A 16,715-nucleotide genomic window follows, 5' to 3' on the forward strand; every position below is an offset into this window, starting at 1 on the left:
CTTCTCTTTCTACAGACAAGCCATACTGTGTGTGGGGAAATGTGCGCCTGTGTCCTGCCTAGAGACAGGCAAAATACTGGTACCAAGCAGCACTAGGCACTAAAAGCATCCTCAGTACCCAATCAGCTGTCAGTATTGCACAGGCATTTCCAATTCAACACTGACGCCCTACGCTGCCCTGTTCAACCTGCTGCAGGTGGACTTGTTGCAGCCCTGCCTACATGTACTCCTCCAAGTCCTGGTCACATGCCTGCTAGAATTTTTCCTTTCTCAGCAAAACGCTGGTGAATTTGCTGAGCTTAATCTGAGACTGCAGGAAGGCACTAATGGAAGTCTTTTGGCTGGGCCAAAATCTCTTTGGTCCAGCTGGCTCCTGCAGAGATAACATTACCAAGGCAATGGGGTAAGTGTAGGAAAAAATACTGTCCCACCTTACTCAAAATCACTTGAATTTCTCTTTTCTAAAACTTTAATAGAAACATGATGTTACTATGATTCTGTTGTTTTTGGCATCTGCCTCATGTAAGATTTGACATTACTGCCACCAGAAACTTTCCTTCCTTGTTGTATACTCTGGGTCAGCAGTGGACCATTCAGGCACAACCCAGCAGCAAACAACTGCTTTCATATCAATAGCAACAGGCTGCAGCTAAGCTCTTAAGTAACATTTAGCTGAAATCTAAATTGGAGTTGAATCCTAAATTCTGGTCTTCCAAACTAGAAACTTAAGAAAAAAAAAAACCAGAAAGGAAAAATGCAATTCAGAAAATATTTTATTGAGTACAATACCATTTCATTGTAGGTTTTATAAAACACCACCAACCTCTCTGAGGTTGAATACAGCTTGGGCAGGTGCACAAGGAGTGGGAGAGAGAGGGACAGCATCTGCAAATTTTCATGCAAGAGGCATAATATGAGATATTTGCATCCAGACGATACCTTGTCATAGTGCCCAAGTTTGCACTAGCTCACCAGAAAAAAAAGAATCTACATTTAAATTTTATAAAGGATTGTAACAATCAGCTACAAGTTCAAATTTACTGGGTGTTGCCATTGCACATTCAACAACTAAACTCAAGACCATGAAATAAAAATCAGTAGCTTGGATTGAAAGTACTGCGAGAACCCTCGTGTGGAAACTGGATTAACTCTAACTCCAGAAACTGATAGCTAACAAGACATCATAACCACTGTAGATAAGGACAACTGCAGTTTTTACCAATGTACTAACATCTAACTTCCATTTTCAGCAGATGGAAAACAAGGCAAGTTCCTGGAATTTGGGTTAATCCCACAACACACATCTAATCAAGACCTGGCTTCGTGGTTCTTGGAAGGAGATTAAACAAACAGTAGTCCATAGGCAATTTTCAGTTGCATGAAGCAACTGAAAACTCATAGAAAGCAGCCTTAAGTAGGGAACAAATGTGGTAATATTTATATGAATGAAGTTGCTGCTTACTGGAATGCAGACCAACTAATTTTTCTGGTGTGTTTATTTTCAGTGATGGTAAAGCATAAATGTGCTATGAAATGTAGGAACAGTCACAAGCAGCCTTGAAAAAGTCTCTATATTGCTTAAATTCTCTCAACCATACCTTTTTATGAAGTATGCATACATTCAGAGACTGGAAGTGTTCATATTGACCATATTTCCACAGCTAACTGTATTTTATGAGCTGGTCCCCACAGAATCTTTAAAAATCTGCCATGAAACCTGCACTGTACTGCCAAAGAATTGAGGAGCACTTGTTATAACAGTGAATATGAATGTTAAGTATAGCAGTTAATATATCAAATTACACAGAGACTTCCATTGTCCTTTGGGTGTGCACTTCCCAACATGTGTAAGTACCACCACTTTGACAGGAAATAATTTCATAAAGCAGGATTGAACAATTTGTTAACTACAACAGTATTTTCAAATGGAAAAGAGATTATCAATCCACATTTTAAACTAAGAAAAATGGAAAGGTAAAATTTAGCATATTCATTAGCAATTAGAGAAAATAGTCCAGGAAGGCCAAAATATTCAAATAATTCAGAAATGTTCCGTCAAAATGAATTTCTTATTTATTAAAAAGACAACACATTCTCAAGAGAGCACCTTCTGCAATGAAATAATTTAGTTTCTTCATATAGACACATCATACACAATGTTAACAACCATGAAAAACAATACAAAATGCTTTCAAATTTAACAAGTAGAAAAATATAACTAGTATATATGGCAATTGTGAATCTAATACTGTACAGAAGTATTTATGGATTTTACAAATAAATAATAGCTTAAATGCCCTTTTTAAATCTTCTAACTGTACACTGGAACACAGGTTCTGAAGCTTACCACTAACTTGCCACAAACGTGTGCCAGTCAAATGTTCTGCCCACAAGCTCAAAAAACTTCTTGTTGGGTTCATGGAAATATTCCTGCAGTTTCCCGAGTAACCGGGTATCTACTTGTGGGTGTGCTCGTCCTTTGGACTCATGTAAACAGCGCTCTCTACCACTGTCCCTCAGGCAATAGAATCCCTTAGTTTTATTGAAATAAAAGTTTGAAGCATTTATCTGTGGTGATAACTTCAGAAATCTCTCTACCTTTTCTATTTCTGGAAAGGGATCTTTGATTAGTTTATCCCCGTCTACAATGTGGATATGATCAAGAGGAAAATACTTCAGCCAGTTCTGCATGTGAATGTAGTATAAGCTTCTGTTTATTGCCTTGTAGTCCACATTGAGTTCGCCATTTTTTATCAGGAATTGCTCAATGGATGGGTACGGCTTGTGCTTCTGCATGTGGTTGTAGAACACTTGGGTATAATCTGACAGTACTCTTTCGCTTGGGTCTCTTAAAATAAGGAGTAGTCTCATGGATTGGTTCATGTTATAAACTCTTTCAGGCACTTTAGGTGATGTGAAATATGCTGGAGTCTTTTCCACGGTGATCTGATGGGGATACGAGAATGGCATTTGATTAATATACCACTGCAATCCATTCCTGTAATGATCTTCCCAGTCAAAGAAGTGAACTTCACTTTCTGCTGCTGCAATGTCTGGATGGAGACTCAACATCTCTAACAAAGCTCTTGTTCCACCTTTTCTCACTCCAATAATAATAGTCTGTGGCAGCTGCTGACATGATCCGTTAGAATGAATGTTTTCCTTGAAGTCATTTTTCTGAGAGGTTTTCTTTAAAAGCTCTCTCTGAACAGACTGAGAAGAAGTCTCAGCATTTGAATTTATAGCTGGTCTGGAAGGCACTATCTGAGGTTGAACAATAAGCAACACAGCTCCCAGCAGAAAAGCTGCCATGACAGAAGTTCTTAGTCTGGTTTCACTCAAGCAGGTAATAGGGCATAGAGCGATTTCCACCAAGACAACTTTTAAGAGTGGTTTTTGTTTTGCTGAGCAAATGTGTATTTCTCAAGCAAAAACTTCGCTGAAAGAGGGAAAAGAAAAAGCACATTATCTTATATTCAGCCATACTGCAAATATCTTTTTCTTTTCAAAACTGAACAAACTTTAGCTTTCCCAACTTCAGGCTCATAGATAATTCAGTGTAATTAAATGTCTTGAAAGACAGGCATATGCAACAATGCCATAAGAAAATTATTTCCAGTCATCAGGAGACATTAATATTATGAATCTTTCATTTGCACACAGGGTATTATTAGTTGCTATTTTTTAAAAAATCTGATTTCCTTGGAGTTGAACCACAATCACAGGAGAATTCTTTTTTTAGTCTATGAGAACAGGTTTGTCTTAGAAACAAAACATAAAAAGGAAAAGGTGTGGAGGAGGGGACCAAAAAAGCATGGCTAAAAGCTGAGGGTCTTGTAGGAAATTACAGCCTCTCAAAGAACCATGTAATAGCAACCTTAGAAATCAAGCCTCCTGGGAAAAGGGCTCATGCAAAGTTGATAGAACTGTCCACCGTGAGAAGGCAACACTCTCCTAGAAAGGAATTAGGAAGACCTCTAGGTAAACAGCACACTAAGGAAAAGTTGAATTTTGTGTCATTTTTGAGTGAAGTTAACTTTTGCTTTGTGCTTACTGTTTCTAAGGATAAAATAGGTGGCTTGCACACTGACCCTGCAAAAAGGTAAGATAATGAAACCACAGACTATAGTATGACTGAATCAACAAAACACTAGAAGACCTGTGGTTCTCGACTCCATACTCAGGAAAGAAAATACACAATGGATACTTCTGAAGGTCATTCAAGAGTTAGCCAGCAGGCTGCTGTGATGTAAAGAACTAACTTTAGGCTTTATCAAAAGACTACTAAATACCACCATTGAACACCCTTTAAAGGTCAGGGTATTTTTAATGCAATGTTTGAAGTGGAATTGTAGCGGTTTCACACATCGTAGAGCTATTAGATTGTTGCAGTATGAGCAGGCTGTGTACACAAGCTCCCTGAATTACAATGTCTTCCAAAGACTCTATACCCTCAGTGAAGGGCTGGTGTGGATTTCAGTATTGTCTAACTCCACTTAGAAGCAGAAGCCATGACAGCTGAGTACCTGATTGCTTTGCCTTAGTAGGCTACTGTAATTATGAATTTAAACCTGGAACAGCACATACTGTGCCAGCTAACAAGGGCTGAAATATGAAATTACATATGAACAACCTGAGGAAATGCAAGGGCTAGGGTTTGGAAATGCTCCAGAGAATTTGAAAAGAAACTAATGACTTTTCCACAATAACCTAAGTCCCAGTGCAACAAGGACTAATGATGTGTTTCTAAGTAATCTACAGTTGTGTTTGATAGCTTTGCATTTACAGAGGTCATGACTCCATCCTGAACGGAACAGGTCTGCTTCCTGATGTTTTCCACTGATTATCACTTCATTGCTTTCCCTTTTTCCATTTTTAATGGGCTATAAGGCAGCAATATTGTTAGGAAGCAGAAATCGAGGCTGCAAAAAAGGGAAGCAAAGTGTCACAATACATGTGAAGTTAAGAGAGGGCCTCCTTGTATGCCCACAGGCTTTGAGCTTGTGAGCATACCTTGTCTCAGGCTATTCTGCAATGTCTGATGTGAGGCAATTCTGCAGAGGAATTTGGGGTTTTTTTTTTTCCATTTTTGGCCACTGTTAAGTTTTCTCTGTCTGGAAGAGTTCCATTTCATCTGTCATCATTAGTCTTCTACTCTCTTCCCCTGTCCCCACCATTCCTCCTAAACATTCTCAGCTTAATCTATATCACTTTTAACAAGAAATAGTATTAATAGCCCCACAGCGTGGATGTTGATGGGGGAAGACACTGGGGGACAGAAAATTTGATATAGGTAAATTCACTGAGCTATGCAGCCACAATATTCAGCAGCAATGGGAGCACAGGATTCATCAGCCAGATTGGATCAGCGACTGATGGGCAGCTCAGTACATAAGAACAACAAAACATCAACTCTGTTGAATTTTAAGGTCACAGATTAAAGGAATAGCCACTTACTTCACAGTATATTTTAAGTCACTGGCTCCATAAATAGTAAGCCGGAGCAGTTGTCTTAACACCTTATTGGAAAAGCATAATAGGATTCTAGCAAGGAACAGGTTGAACTGTGTGGAAAGAAGTGAATTTAAAGCCTTCTGGTAAGAGCACTTATTTCTTAATAGTCAGGTTGAAATATGCTATGCTAACAGCCAAGTTCTGCAACAGACTATCACTGGAAAAATTAAATTTTAGCTGCTGCTGGTCTCATAGCGACAACACACCGCTGGATTGGAAAGGGGGGGCATGTTGATTTTTTTCCCCTGCTGTTGTTGGGGGACTTTTAGGGTGTTTTGTTTTCTCTTTGAAAAAGAAAATTAATGCTATATATTAATTCATTTGGATTCTTAATTTGTAACTCATAGTTTGCATACTAGTCAGTTGCCAACTTCTTTATTCAAGCCTTCTTGTAGCTGAATATAACACAGGAACTTTTGAGAAAAAGACAAAGCAAGGTGTCTCTTCATTCTAGCTCTAGTCTTGTCTTAGCCAGCATCTTTGAAATCAGAATACGTGGGATATTAGGTGTGGTACCAGGGGCCCCACCTCAGGCAGGTTTTTGAGCCTCAGTGGAGCTCTGCCTCAATGTCTTCCCATTGTTAAAGACTTCTGTGGGGCACAGCTTTTTCTAAATGCAAAAAAGCAACTCTTTCCTGTTCCAATATGAAATCTCATTGAAACGTAGGAATATCTTTTGTTTCAGACATACAGAATTTCACTGTTCCTCCTCAGCTATTTGTTCAGGTGCACATCCTCCAGTGCAGAACACCTCTACTGTATTGGTAGCATTTATTTTGTGCACTTCCAAAAACCCATATCAGTAACTATGTCCTTCAGAGTACCTATATGCTATTGTTGTTTTGTTTGCAAGCAATAAAGCTTTGTCTGCCTTTTCTTTCCATTCTATTTTGTTTCTCCCAACCTGTAAAGGCCTGATGTCTGGATCAATTAGTTTGTTTTGTTAGACTAATGCAACACAATTGACACGATTGTGCCTCCAAATTCAGCATAAAATACACAGTGTGTGAGAAGAGAGGTCTTCAGGAATAAAGCAGCATATAAATTGGTTGTCATTCAGCTCTTATGTCCTACATTCTCTTTAATGCTTTAGGTCAATCTGTAGTTTGGTGTCTAGAATTACAGTGGTTTATTAAAATGATGCAAACACCTATTCCATAGCTTTATAATCTGTGGGTCTGAAAAACTCTTTCAACAATAAGAAGCATGCACTGAGGAGTTTAAAGCAGGCACTTTGCCAAGTTACTTTTCTGCTTTAAGAATTCTCTTCACTGCATCCACAAGTCATGCAGAGCATACATGACTTCACTTGATGACTCTGTATTGCAGATTAGTTCAAAAAGTTTAACTGACAGCCATTACTTTTCTATTTGCTACAAATAAATGAACAAGTTGTAAAAGAAACACAGTTTATGTTAAATGGTGCTGTGAAGATTATACCAAGATTTTCAAAAACTCTGATTGCTTTTGCTTAATCTTTTCTTCAGCTTTCTCAAATTAATTAGTGAAATGTGCCATCCTGTTTATTTAACCAGATTCAATGTGGACTTTATTATTAAAACTTCTTCAACAGTAACTTGGAAATAAATAGAAAATTTAATCAGTAAATGCAGAATGAGGGCCAGAGGCTGTCGTATGTCATTGACCTTTAAGCATGTTTCAGTACTCATTGAAACATGTATTACTATTTTGTAATTTCTGATATTTCTAACTATTTTACAAAGGCTTTTTAATGTCTCCATATGTGTGTCATCAGTGACATTGCCTAAACCATCTAGATTATACAGACTTCTTAGTTTAACATGCATTAACAAAATAAGGTCATTTCTTCCTGGACTGATAACTTCATTTTTGCTGGGAATTGGATAGGATTAGATTTAGCTCTGAACTTTCACAAGAACCTCTGAGTTAGCTGCCCAAGTGGGTAGGAAGAGGCATAAGGAGTGTCTGTAGGGCAGTCAGTAAGCACCAGGCAGAGCCTGACCTCACAAAAAAAGCCCACAGCAACACACTGAGAGGTTCAGCAGAGCTAATGGGACCCAGGTACTACCAGGACAGTCACTAGGAGAGGTAAGACAAATCCTTCCATCAGCATGCAAGCGACTTCACCTTCATTAAAGAGAAGTTGTGTTTTCCTGCTTCCTTAGGGACTGTGGACAAACACGTTAAATTTCAGATGGCCTCACTTTATCTCCTTGCAGAACTGAATCCCTTCACTGGAGAGATCTCTGCACAGCCACCTAAAAATACAGTCTGGACTGAATGAGAACTATACTTCACTTGCTGAAGTTTGTCTGTAGAGGGAGATTAGAGCTGAAAATCTGAGCGAGACATTCTGTTCTTACAAAGAATAAGTTTTGCTGATGTGATAGAACCTCAGGACAGTTTGTGGACTGCATTTTCCCTTGCACATATTTGGGCACACAGTACTGCAAAATATAAGACTAACATTGCTGGTAAAACCAAGCTGTGCAGTACAACCCACACATCTGCTATGCTGGCTTCTCTCAGTAAAAAAAATTCCCCTAACTGAGATAACCGACTTCCTAAACTGATAAAGACTCAGTGTTCTGAACATTTGTATTCAGTGATGTGCTTTAAAAAACTGAACTAGAGCAATTGCAGTGTACTTGAAATCCTTCAAGAACTCATTGATATGAACAGTATATTCCTATCCTCTAATAGTAGACTGTCCACCATAAGATGTATTGCTTAGTTGTTTATATTAGCTCAAGTGCCACTTTGTACCCTGATAAAATAAAAATTCCCAGTACAGCTATCACTTAAAGCTCAGCCAAGAGCAGGAAAGGAAAGGGAGCTGGTTTTTTTTTGTTTTGTTTGTTTTTTGGGTTTTTTTAAATTTAATTCAATTTATGAAATGTGTTTTTTCTTGAAAATATATTCTGATTTTTTTTTATTTTTATCTATCTGTATCACAATGGCCTCTCCAAGAAGAAATTCTTCCTATACTTCCTACTGCACACACTTGTGGTTTTTAATCCCATTTTAACAAAAGTTTTAAACAACATTTGCTAATGAAATGCTTGAATTCTAGTTTCCAGTAATTAACTACAAATACTTTCCTACATTAGTGAGTGCTACAGAGATAAGAGTAAGGAAAGAGAACTACATACTACCGAAGGTCTCTAAAACCACAAACTATTGATCACCCCATGATGTATCAACAAAGTCATTTGCACATTGAGAAGGGACATGAAACTACATGCAACTGTATAAACCTATCTTACAGTGTCTAGATGATATGTACATTCCCCAAATTATATTAAAACTGCTGCACAACCAGAGAAGATTAAACCATGGCTTTAACTTTTATAGTCAGATGTTAAGAAATCTAATAATAATTTCAGTGCTGTTGAGATGAGATACTGTCTATCAGCACTACAACTTCAGAAATACACTTTAAAAGGTTGTTAAATTTTGGGAAGTGGAACTTCACAAAATGAGAAAGGCTGACTTGGTAGGAAGTATTTTTGGCTGAAATCTGCTGTATTCTGCACCTGCTGTGATAAATACAGTTTATGCAAATTAGATAGGCCACCAGTTCATGACTTCTAAAGGAGTTCAGCTCCAGTGTGAGCAGTAAGGTAGCAAATTTACAATAGACTGTGGTTATATATAACATGCTCTCTTTCTTAAGGCCAGAAGGGACCATTCCAGTCTTTCATGGCAAGAGATCATAAAAACTGTTAGAAGAGAAAATACCCTAGATTTCAGAAAACCTCATGCAGGTAAAAAAAAAAAATAAAAAATGGGACATTACACCAGAATAAAAATAACTTGAAAAGCTGAGGATGCACAAAATTTTTTTGTGCTGAATAGTAACATGGAATCCCCTTAACCCCTTCTAGCAATTTTTAAAATACCTGTCAGGATTCAATTTTTTTAGTAAAGAGGGTACACTGTACTGCCTCCTCTACCCCCTCCATAAACCCAAATGCTCAATTCAAAATCCAGAAATTACTTCCCACCCCACTTTCCAAGCAAAATGGGTCACATTCTAATTAGGAAGCAGAAATCTATTGCACAGCTAATAGAGTTGCTTTTTAATTCATCAAAGCTGTCCCCAAGAAAATAGTGTGTGTGAAAAGAGGCTCTGTCCTGTCTTGCCCCTTTCAGTACAAAGGCTCACCTTAACTGGATGCATTAAAATAGGGAACACAGGAGACTAAGCAATCCCATTCTCATTTCCTCTGCCAAGCAATTTCTTGCCTCATACACAGAGATGTGGGTCCTGTTTCAAATACCAGTATTCAAAGAAAAATAAAAACAAAAAAAAACCCAAACAAACAAACAAACAAAAAAAAAAATCTCCACACCTCAAAACAGTCATTTAGTTCGTATTCCAAGTAGTCTTCTGTGTCTTCCACTCTCCTGCCTTCAGAATAACACTGGAGCAGGGTGAATACTGGTGAGGTCATCACTGTATTAGACTCAGCTAAACCAATCAATTTACTAAGCAAAGCACTACACAGTGACCTGGAGGGAACCCTCATGTTCTGGACTGACAAATGAGATGATCAGCAGGATCTCCCATCTTGGTCTGCCTTAGCATACTGCAGTTTTGTTCTTCTCATTATCAAAAGTTTTCATGGAAATCCATCAGCTCTGACATATTTTTGAGGTCTAATATCTTATACGTTGTGAGGGGCATTTCTAGATGAGGGGAGAGATCCCAGGTTAGTGAGACTAATAAAAACTTTTTTTTTTATTTCCTCTAATGAAAAGCAGAAGAGTTGTTTTTATCCATACATACACGCATGTACTGGAAAGTGTTTTCCACCCTTCTGTTTTCTGTAATGCCTGTGTAAGCATATGGCTAGTTCAGAATAACCAAGGTAATATCCTGACAAGAGGGACACGGACAGGAACCTGGCAACCCTGAGGCTGGAATTTGCTCTATCAAATTAGGGTCTCTCCACTGCAACAAACAGCTGGCCTTGCTTCAGATGCATAACCTTCCTGCTGACCTGCCAGAGGTAACTTTGGTTATGTAGTATCAAAACCCTCTGCATTTTTGAAAGAGGAGAAAAAAAGAGGATGGATCCTGAAAGCAGAGAGAGTGCAAGAGAGAGCTGAAGTTGGTGTCAGTGACTGTGCTCTTACTGTGAGGTGCTCGTTTCTGAGCAATGTGAGAAATTCACTTATTCGAGAGTGTAGCAAATGCTGACAGATGTAAATTGCAACAGTTACTATATTTATACTTACAAATTAAGTTTGATAGCCAGAGAATATATAAGCATTCACCAAACTGAATGTGTTCTACTATGATCCATTTGCCATATACACTGCAGAGGCTCTCGCTCTGTGGGAGTGGGCACTGCATGGATCTCTCATGCCAGAAAGATGCTCCCTGCAGATGTTCTATCCCCATGCCATTTAAGCATAATATTCCTAGAACTTCACAGGTATTTTTTTTCCTCACACTAAAATCCGAAGAGGAACAGTCTTGAAACTGGAAAAGCCCTTAACCCACTACACTGACAGAGAAAGGAAGGAGAATAATGTACTTTAATTCCCAGTCAGCTGAGGTGATCGAACTGCCTGTACTCAGCTGTGTGCCCCCTCCTGATCTTTTGCATGTCTGGCTGGAAGATGAGACCAAACCCAAACTCTTCCATCTGAAGGCTACCACCCCCTCCTCTCAGCATCCTTTTACCCTCAAAAGATTTGAGCTGCACACACCTTTATCCTAGGAAAGCACACCAAGAACTGCAGTAACCAAGCCTTTGCTGTACTACTCTAGGGTGACAGTCCTTCAAAACAGAAGCGAGCTCCAATTAAGGCTTTGTGCCCTCCTGCCGAGCCCCAAGGACCACTGTGCCCCCAGCCCTACGCAGCTCGCCAGGTTCCAGTTCAGCGCGCTGCATCCCGCCGGCTCCAGCATTACGAGAGGGAGCGAGCGGATCGAAGATGCTCAGCAGAGCTCTTGCAAGTGTTCTCCCGTCAGGCAGGCGCCCCGCTTCCAGATGCCTGCCACTCTGCCCTTACTTGCGCTTCTCATTTTGCCACAAGAGAAAGAAGATGAAGAAAGTGCCCAGAAACCGCACCTGGCCAGGTGTTGCCGTACACCTTCCTTCGCCCCCCGCTTTCTCTCCTACCCCACCATCAGCGCTGCCTCCCAGAGCCTGACCCGCTGAGTCCGGAGGGCTGAGGCAGCGTCCCCGCCGAGGCTGGGGACAGCTCTCAGGTACCGCCCGGCCGGGCAGACGCTCCCCAGCCCCACAGCGGCGCTCGCCTGCCGCGGGGCTCCCACCTGCCGGCAGCAGGTGCCGGCCGGGCGGCGGCGCCGGGCGGCAGCGCCAGCGCGTCCCGGGGGCGGCAGAGCCCATCCACGACCGCCCGCACCCTCGCCCACCCCCAACTTCCCACGCTGCCGGCGCAGCACCCGGCGCGCCGCTCCCCTCCGCGTCACTCACCGCCGGGGCGCGGAGCCGGGGGGCAGCGCTCGCCCCGCTCGGGCTGCGAGCGGCGGCGCCGGGTGCGGGCAGCGGCCCCTCCGCCCGCGTGCGTGCCCGCGGACAGCGCGCGGGGTAAACGGGGCTCGCCCAAATAATGCCGCAGCCCCGGGGAAACGAATGGCTGTCCGCAGCAAACGCACCTGCCCCCGCCTCCATAAAGTCGTAGAATATCTTGGTGTGGAAGGGACGCACAAGGATCAGGCAGTCCAGAAGGGACGCACGAGGATCAAGGAGTCCAAGTCCTTAGATTGCCTCCTTCCTGTTCTTATAAAAATACCACCCATGCGAGGTTGCATGAATAACAGACTTATAGTGCTTGTATTTACTTCCTCTACTTCTTGTTTACTTTCTTGGGACTTTACAAAATGGCTCTTTTTTTTTTTTTTTTTTTTTTTCCTACTGAGATGCTGTCTGTTCAGCCAGATGAATTTGAAGCAGTATGGATGTCTGGAATGACTGAGATACTCCTCCTTCAGAGCAGTGGGGAAAAGACCTTCTGGGGATTTAAATCCTAGGGTTAATTTATTGAAATAAATCTTTATTTACCATAAACTTAACTGTGTGGTTTTTTTTTTTTTTTAAGACAAAATGAGTTTAAACTGGCATTAGCAAACTGCATCCATTATTTCAACAGCCAGACTCTTGAAATTTACTGTGAGCAAAATACAGGCCCAAATAAATTTAAAAAAAATAATTCTCAGTTGATTTCGATAAATTCCTTGTAGTTTAACACATCTGACACAGGTAGGGTGTTCCCAAAGAAAGTCTATTAGCATGGGTTGCGCACAGGTTTTAGGTTTTTTGCCTGAAGTGATGAAGTTCAGACAATCCTATTAGGACTCTGGGATGTATCTCATCAGGTTCCACAAAGTTGTGTATGCTCAGGTTCTTCAAGTGGTCACAAATGTGATCTGTACTTACAGTGGGAGGTACTTTGTTCCCCCAGTCCCCATCCTGCTGTCCATCCATGATAGAAGTGTGGGAAGAGTGGTTGCCATTGAAGGCTGAGGCAAAAAAGTGGTTTGGTCCCTCAATCCCCTCATCCATTGCCCAGGGTTGTTTATCAGGTATTTACATCTTCCTGAGCCTCTCAGAAGGGCTTCTTTAACCATGGGCTGTGACCTGCTCACTCTTTGTTCACTCCTTGAGTGCTGGGCTGTGGGAATGCTGGCTCACACCTACATACTGCCCCAAAAACCAAAGTAGTGCACTGGTGTTACGCACAAGTATTCATGCTGTAAATTTTCTTACATCCTTTACCTTCAGCCTTGGCCTGCACTGATAATATAACAGGAGGCAAAGCTACCAATTACGGAACTCCGTTTTCTAAGCATGACTTCTGTTGAGGGAAGCAGAACAAAGATGATATGTTTATTAAAGTATCACCAGCAATTTCAAGGATTAGAGGAAGTAGCTGTGTTTATGGAGTTTTGTTTACAACCATTTACCTGCAGCCTTGAAATATGTAACAGAACGTCTGAGGAGTGAAGAGTACTCAATTATGTTCTATAAAAGACTATCTCCAAGTAGAATTTTGTTAAAGGCTTTCAAGAAACAAATGTAAGTTCTTAAGGAAAAATAGGATGGTATAACTATAAACATATTTTATTTTATGGTTTTTCATATTTAACATTTAAGATGTTTTCTGTATTTAAGTGTACTATATCATTGCAGTGTAGTTGCTTTAGCACTAATAGATATGTACAAATACTTTACTTTTAATTTTTTAAAATAGAACATTTCTCAAGAGTGTTTACTGAAAAAAACCCAAAACAATAACTCTGTCTTTTTACTTTGTATTTTATACCTTTCTGTATGTTTTATTCTTAATCTGAGAGTCTAGTAGAGAAATACATTAATTTGTGATTAGCTCTGCTGTTTAACCCTGATATTTATGTCATGATTGTGGGTTTTGATTATCTTGGAAACAGGTTAAAACCAAAAAACTTTAATGTTGTTCGGCTATAACCTGCATAGTTCAGTCACAAGGGATCACTGTTTCTTCCATGTAATCTATACATCAGATATCATAATACTCATTTCATGTTTAACACCCAGTCTTGATATAAAATAATCAAAAGAAGAAAAATTCATAATTTCTTTATTGTTCCAATCATGTACTATCTTTGGTGTCAAAATAATAAGAGAAAACCTCTGTGTACCTTTTTATCTGAAGATATCTAAGTGTAACTTCAAGCCACTGCTTGCTTTATATTATCACCTTCCCAGGTAGATTAAAGATATGTTTTGCCCAAAAACATACTTTCTTATTCTAATTAGGTCATTTCTCAGTATTCTTTTTCTCTTTTTAATAAGCTAAACAATGTGATCTCTTGCAGTGTCTCACAGAAAGGCTCAAGAAAGTTTAGATTTAATTACTTTTCTTCACTTTTCACAAGGTCTCATCAGTGATTACAATACTGAAGTTTAATATTGACAGTGATGCATTTTCACAATGCTTTGATAATGAATCCCCATTGCCAATAAGGTTTCGAGATTTGCTGGTTGCACAGCTCTTTAGCTATTTCAAGTACCTTTCATTGTTATATAATCCTTACTTTTTAAATTCACATGTTCCAAGCTACTAAATCTGGTGCCTTATGAGAGTATTTCGCCTTCATACTTCTCTTTATTGAGCAGATTTGTAATTTCCTCGAAGGAGATTTATTTGATATGATGGTGGTTATTTTTCTTCAACTGTGGGTAAGAGAGAGTGACATTGAGTCAACAGTGCCATATTTTTGTTTTGCTAATTGAGTAATGACTAATTTAGAAAAAGGAAATGAGACTTGAAGCCAAAAGAATGAGAAAGGAAATGAAAATTATCAATGCAACATTGCCAATACTTATTTATGCTTCCCTCATTAGTCCAAAAATGAAGATGTGAAAAATGGGGTTACCGAAGTTCTAGCATATCCTGAATGACTGACATGTGCCATACAGGCAAAAGGAAGGCTGTTCTGCCCAAAGGTTAAATTAAATGGAAGCCTGCTTAGAGGAAAAAAACTCTGCTGGAGGAGATGGCAAATGATTCTTAGCCAAGACCAAATAATTTGGGGATTGAGCTGAGGACAGGACCTGTGTTAGAGACAGGAGAACAGCAGAGGTGGGATGGCTGCTCAGCAGGGAAGGAGAAGTGTCTCTTCATTGTCAGTGTCTCTCAGCCAGCACTGGAGGTGGCTTTAGTGCTGGCTCAGCCCTGGAGCTGGCTGAAGTAGCTCCCAGTGCAGCCTGGGGAGCACTGGATTCATGCTGTCATAAGCATCAGAGGGATTTGGAAACTTTATTTCAAACATTGTGCTTCTCACAATAGGTGCTTTGGAGATGCAGAGGTGGAAAGTAGCTGAAAGAGCAAAGACATGAAAAATTTTTAATTGAAGAAATAGTTAGAGCTTTCTGTGTACGGTCTATGTTGGAGCTGCCTGTTACACAACAAAATTTACGTTTGCCAGGTTGAAGTAATGCAGATATGACTTAAGAATTCAGACTCAGAGATTTCTATTTTGTCACCGGGAAATACTCTGGGGAAATCAGGGAGGAATTAGTGGTGTTATCCAGTCAGCTAATGGAATTTAGGTGTAGAATTGTAAAATACAATTAAATAGGTATATATTGTAATGTTATTTTAAATTCAGGAAATAAAAGGTGTGTTACTTCAGGTCTAAAATTTACAGAAAATGTGTCTAACTTAGGGCAAGAGTGTAAAGACATGAATAAGGTGCCATTTTGACTAGAAAAGCAAAGGAAGTGAAAAGGGTAGGGAAGTATGGAAAGAGGTTTGTGGTTGGGAGTGTGAGGTTATAAGGCAGCCTTTGCATGGGTGAAGTACCTCTGAAGAGAAGAGCCGTCCATGAGGTGGAAAAAGCAGGTTGGTTGTTGACAGTAGAAGGCACAATTGAAATAGGGAAACAAACTGTGGGAATGAGACTAATTCGGAATGGGTAGCATTGAACAAAAATTCAAAAGGCTAATCTGTAAACTTTTTGACAGCTGAGTTTGCTTGTCAGGTGTCCAGTGCTGTCGATAGCCAGCTCTACTTCTCAGAAGCAGTGATGGTGCATTTAGTAATAGTAATATTGAGGAAATGTAATATTGTGGTCCAGGCTGGGAGCCACCACTACCATATATCCTCTCTATGGTCCAGTATATTCTAAAATTAAGTTCACACCTTAGATTAAGCAATAAAATGCAGAAAAAAGAATGAAAATGTAGCAGATGGAAAGGAACTGTGTGAGAAGGACCAGACTAGTCTAGGTACAATACTGAAGGAGGTGCAAGGAAAATCTAAAAAGCCTAATCTCCTAAAAATATTTTCATGGATGATTTAACTCCAGAGAATGAGTGAGAGCTTGCAGTGTAGATGGGCTTATGAAAGCAAGGTGGAAGTGAAGCATGCAGAGAGGAACCTTACAGTGAAAAGAGAGGATAAATGATAATTAAGTGATAATATTGAACATTTCCAGAGAAATAAATAAAGGCTTAGTCTGAAGATTCCTCACAGCCCTGCCTCCTAGCTCAGTTTAGACTTTTATTTAAAATTATCTCTGTGAAGCATGCAGTGGTACCGTGGCCTTCTAATTCATTTTCTTTAGTCAGACATTCTCAGGTTGGTACTTTTAAACTCCAGGAGTTGAATATTGAGCATGGAGGTTTATACTGCTGTAAGAAAGAGGCCTGTCAAAATTCTGTAGTTCAGCATAAACTTTTAAGACTTTTCCTTTC

At 39.9% G+C, this 16,715-nt stretch overlaps 1 protein-coding gene across 2 annotated transcripts; it reads right to left on the reverse strand.

Annotated features, from left to right (window-relative positions):
- Positions 1-755: 755 nt before the first annotated feature.
- On the reverse strand, positions 756-11,991 carry HS3ST1 (heparan sulfate-glucosamine 3-sulfotransferase 1). Of its 2 annotated transcripts, none has more exons than XM_041490515.1 (2): positions 11,952-11,991; positions 756-3,439 (listed from the first exon to the last, which is right to left on the reverse strand). In XM_041490515.1, the coding sequence occupies exon 2, from the start codon at positions 3,310-3,312 to the stop codon at positions 2,350-2,352; it is 963 nt and encodes a 320-aa protein (XP_041346449.1). In that variant the 5' UTR covers positions 3,313-3,439; positions 11,952-11,991; the 3' UTR covers positions 756-2,349. The 2 variants fall into 2 exon arrangements, with proteins under 2 accessions (XP_041346449.1, XP_041346458.1); XM_041490524.1 differs by lacking the exon at positions 11,952-11,991 and adding an exon at positions 9,665-9,683.
- Positions 11,992-16,715: the final 4,724 nt, after the last annotated feature.

Source organism: Pyrgilauda ruficollis, unplaced genomic scaffold (genome assembly GCF_017590135.1).
Source record: "Pyrgilauda ruficollis isolate IOZ18807 unplaced genomic scaffold, ASM1759013v1 scaffold1, whole genome shotgun sequence".
NCBI classification, from domain to species: domain Eukaryota; kingdom Metazoa; phylum Chordata; class Aves; order Passeriformes; family Passeridae; genus Pyrgilauda; species Pyrgilauda ruficollis.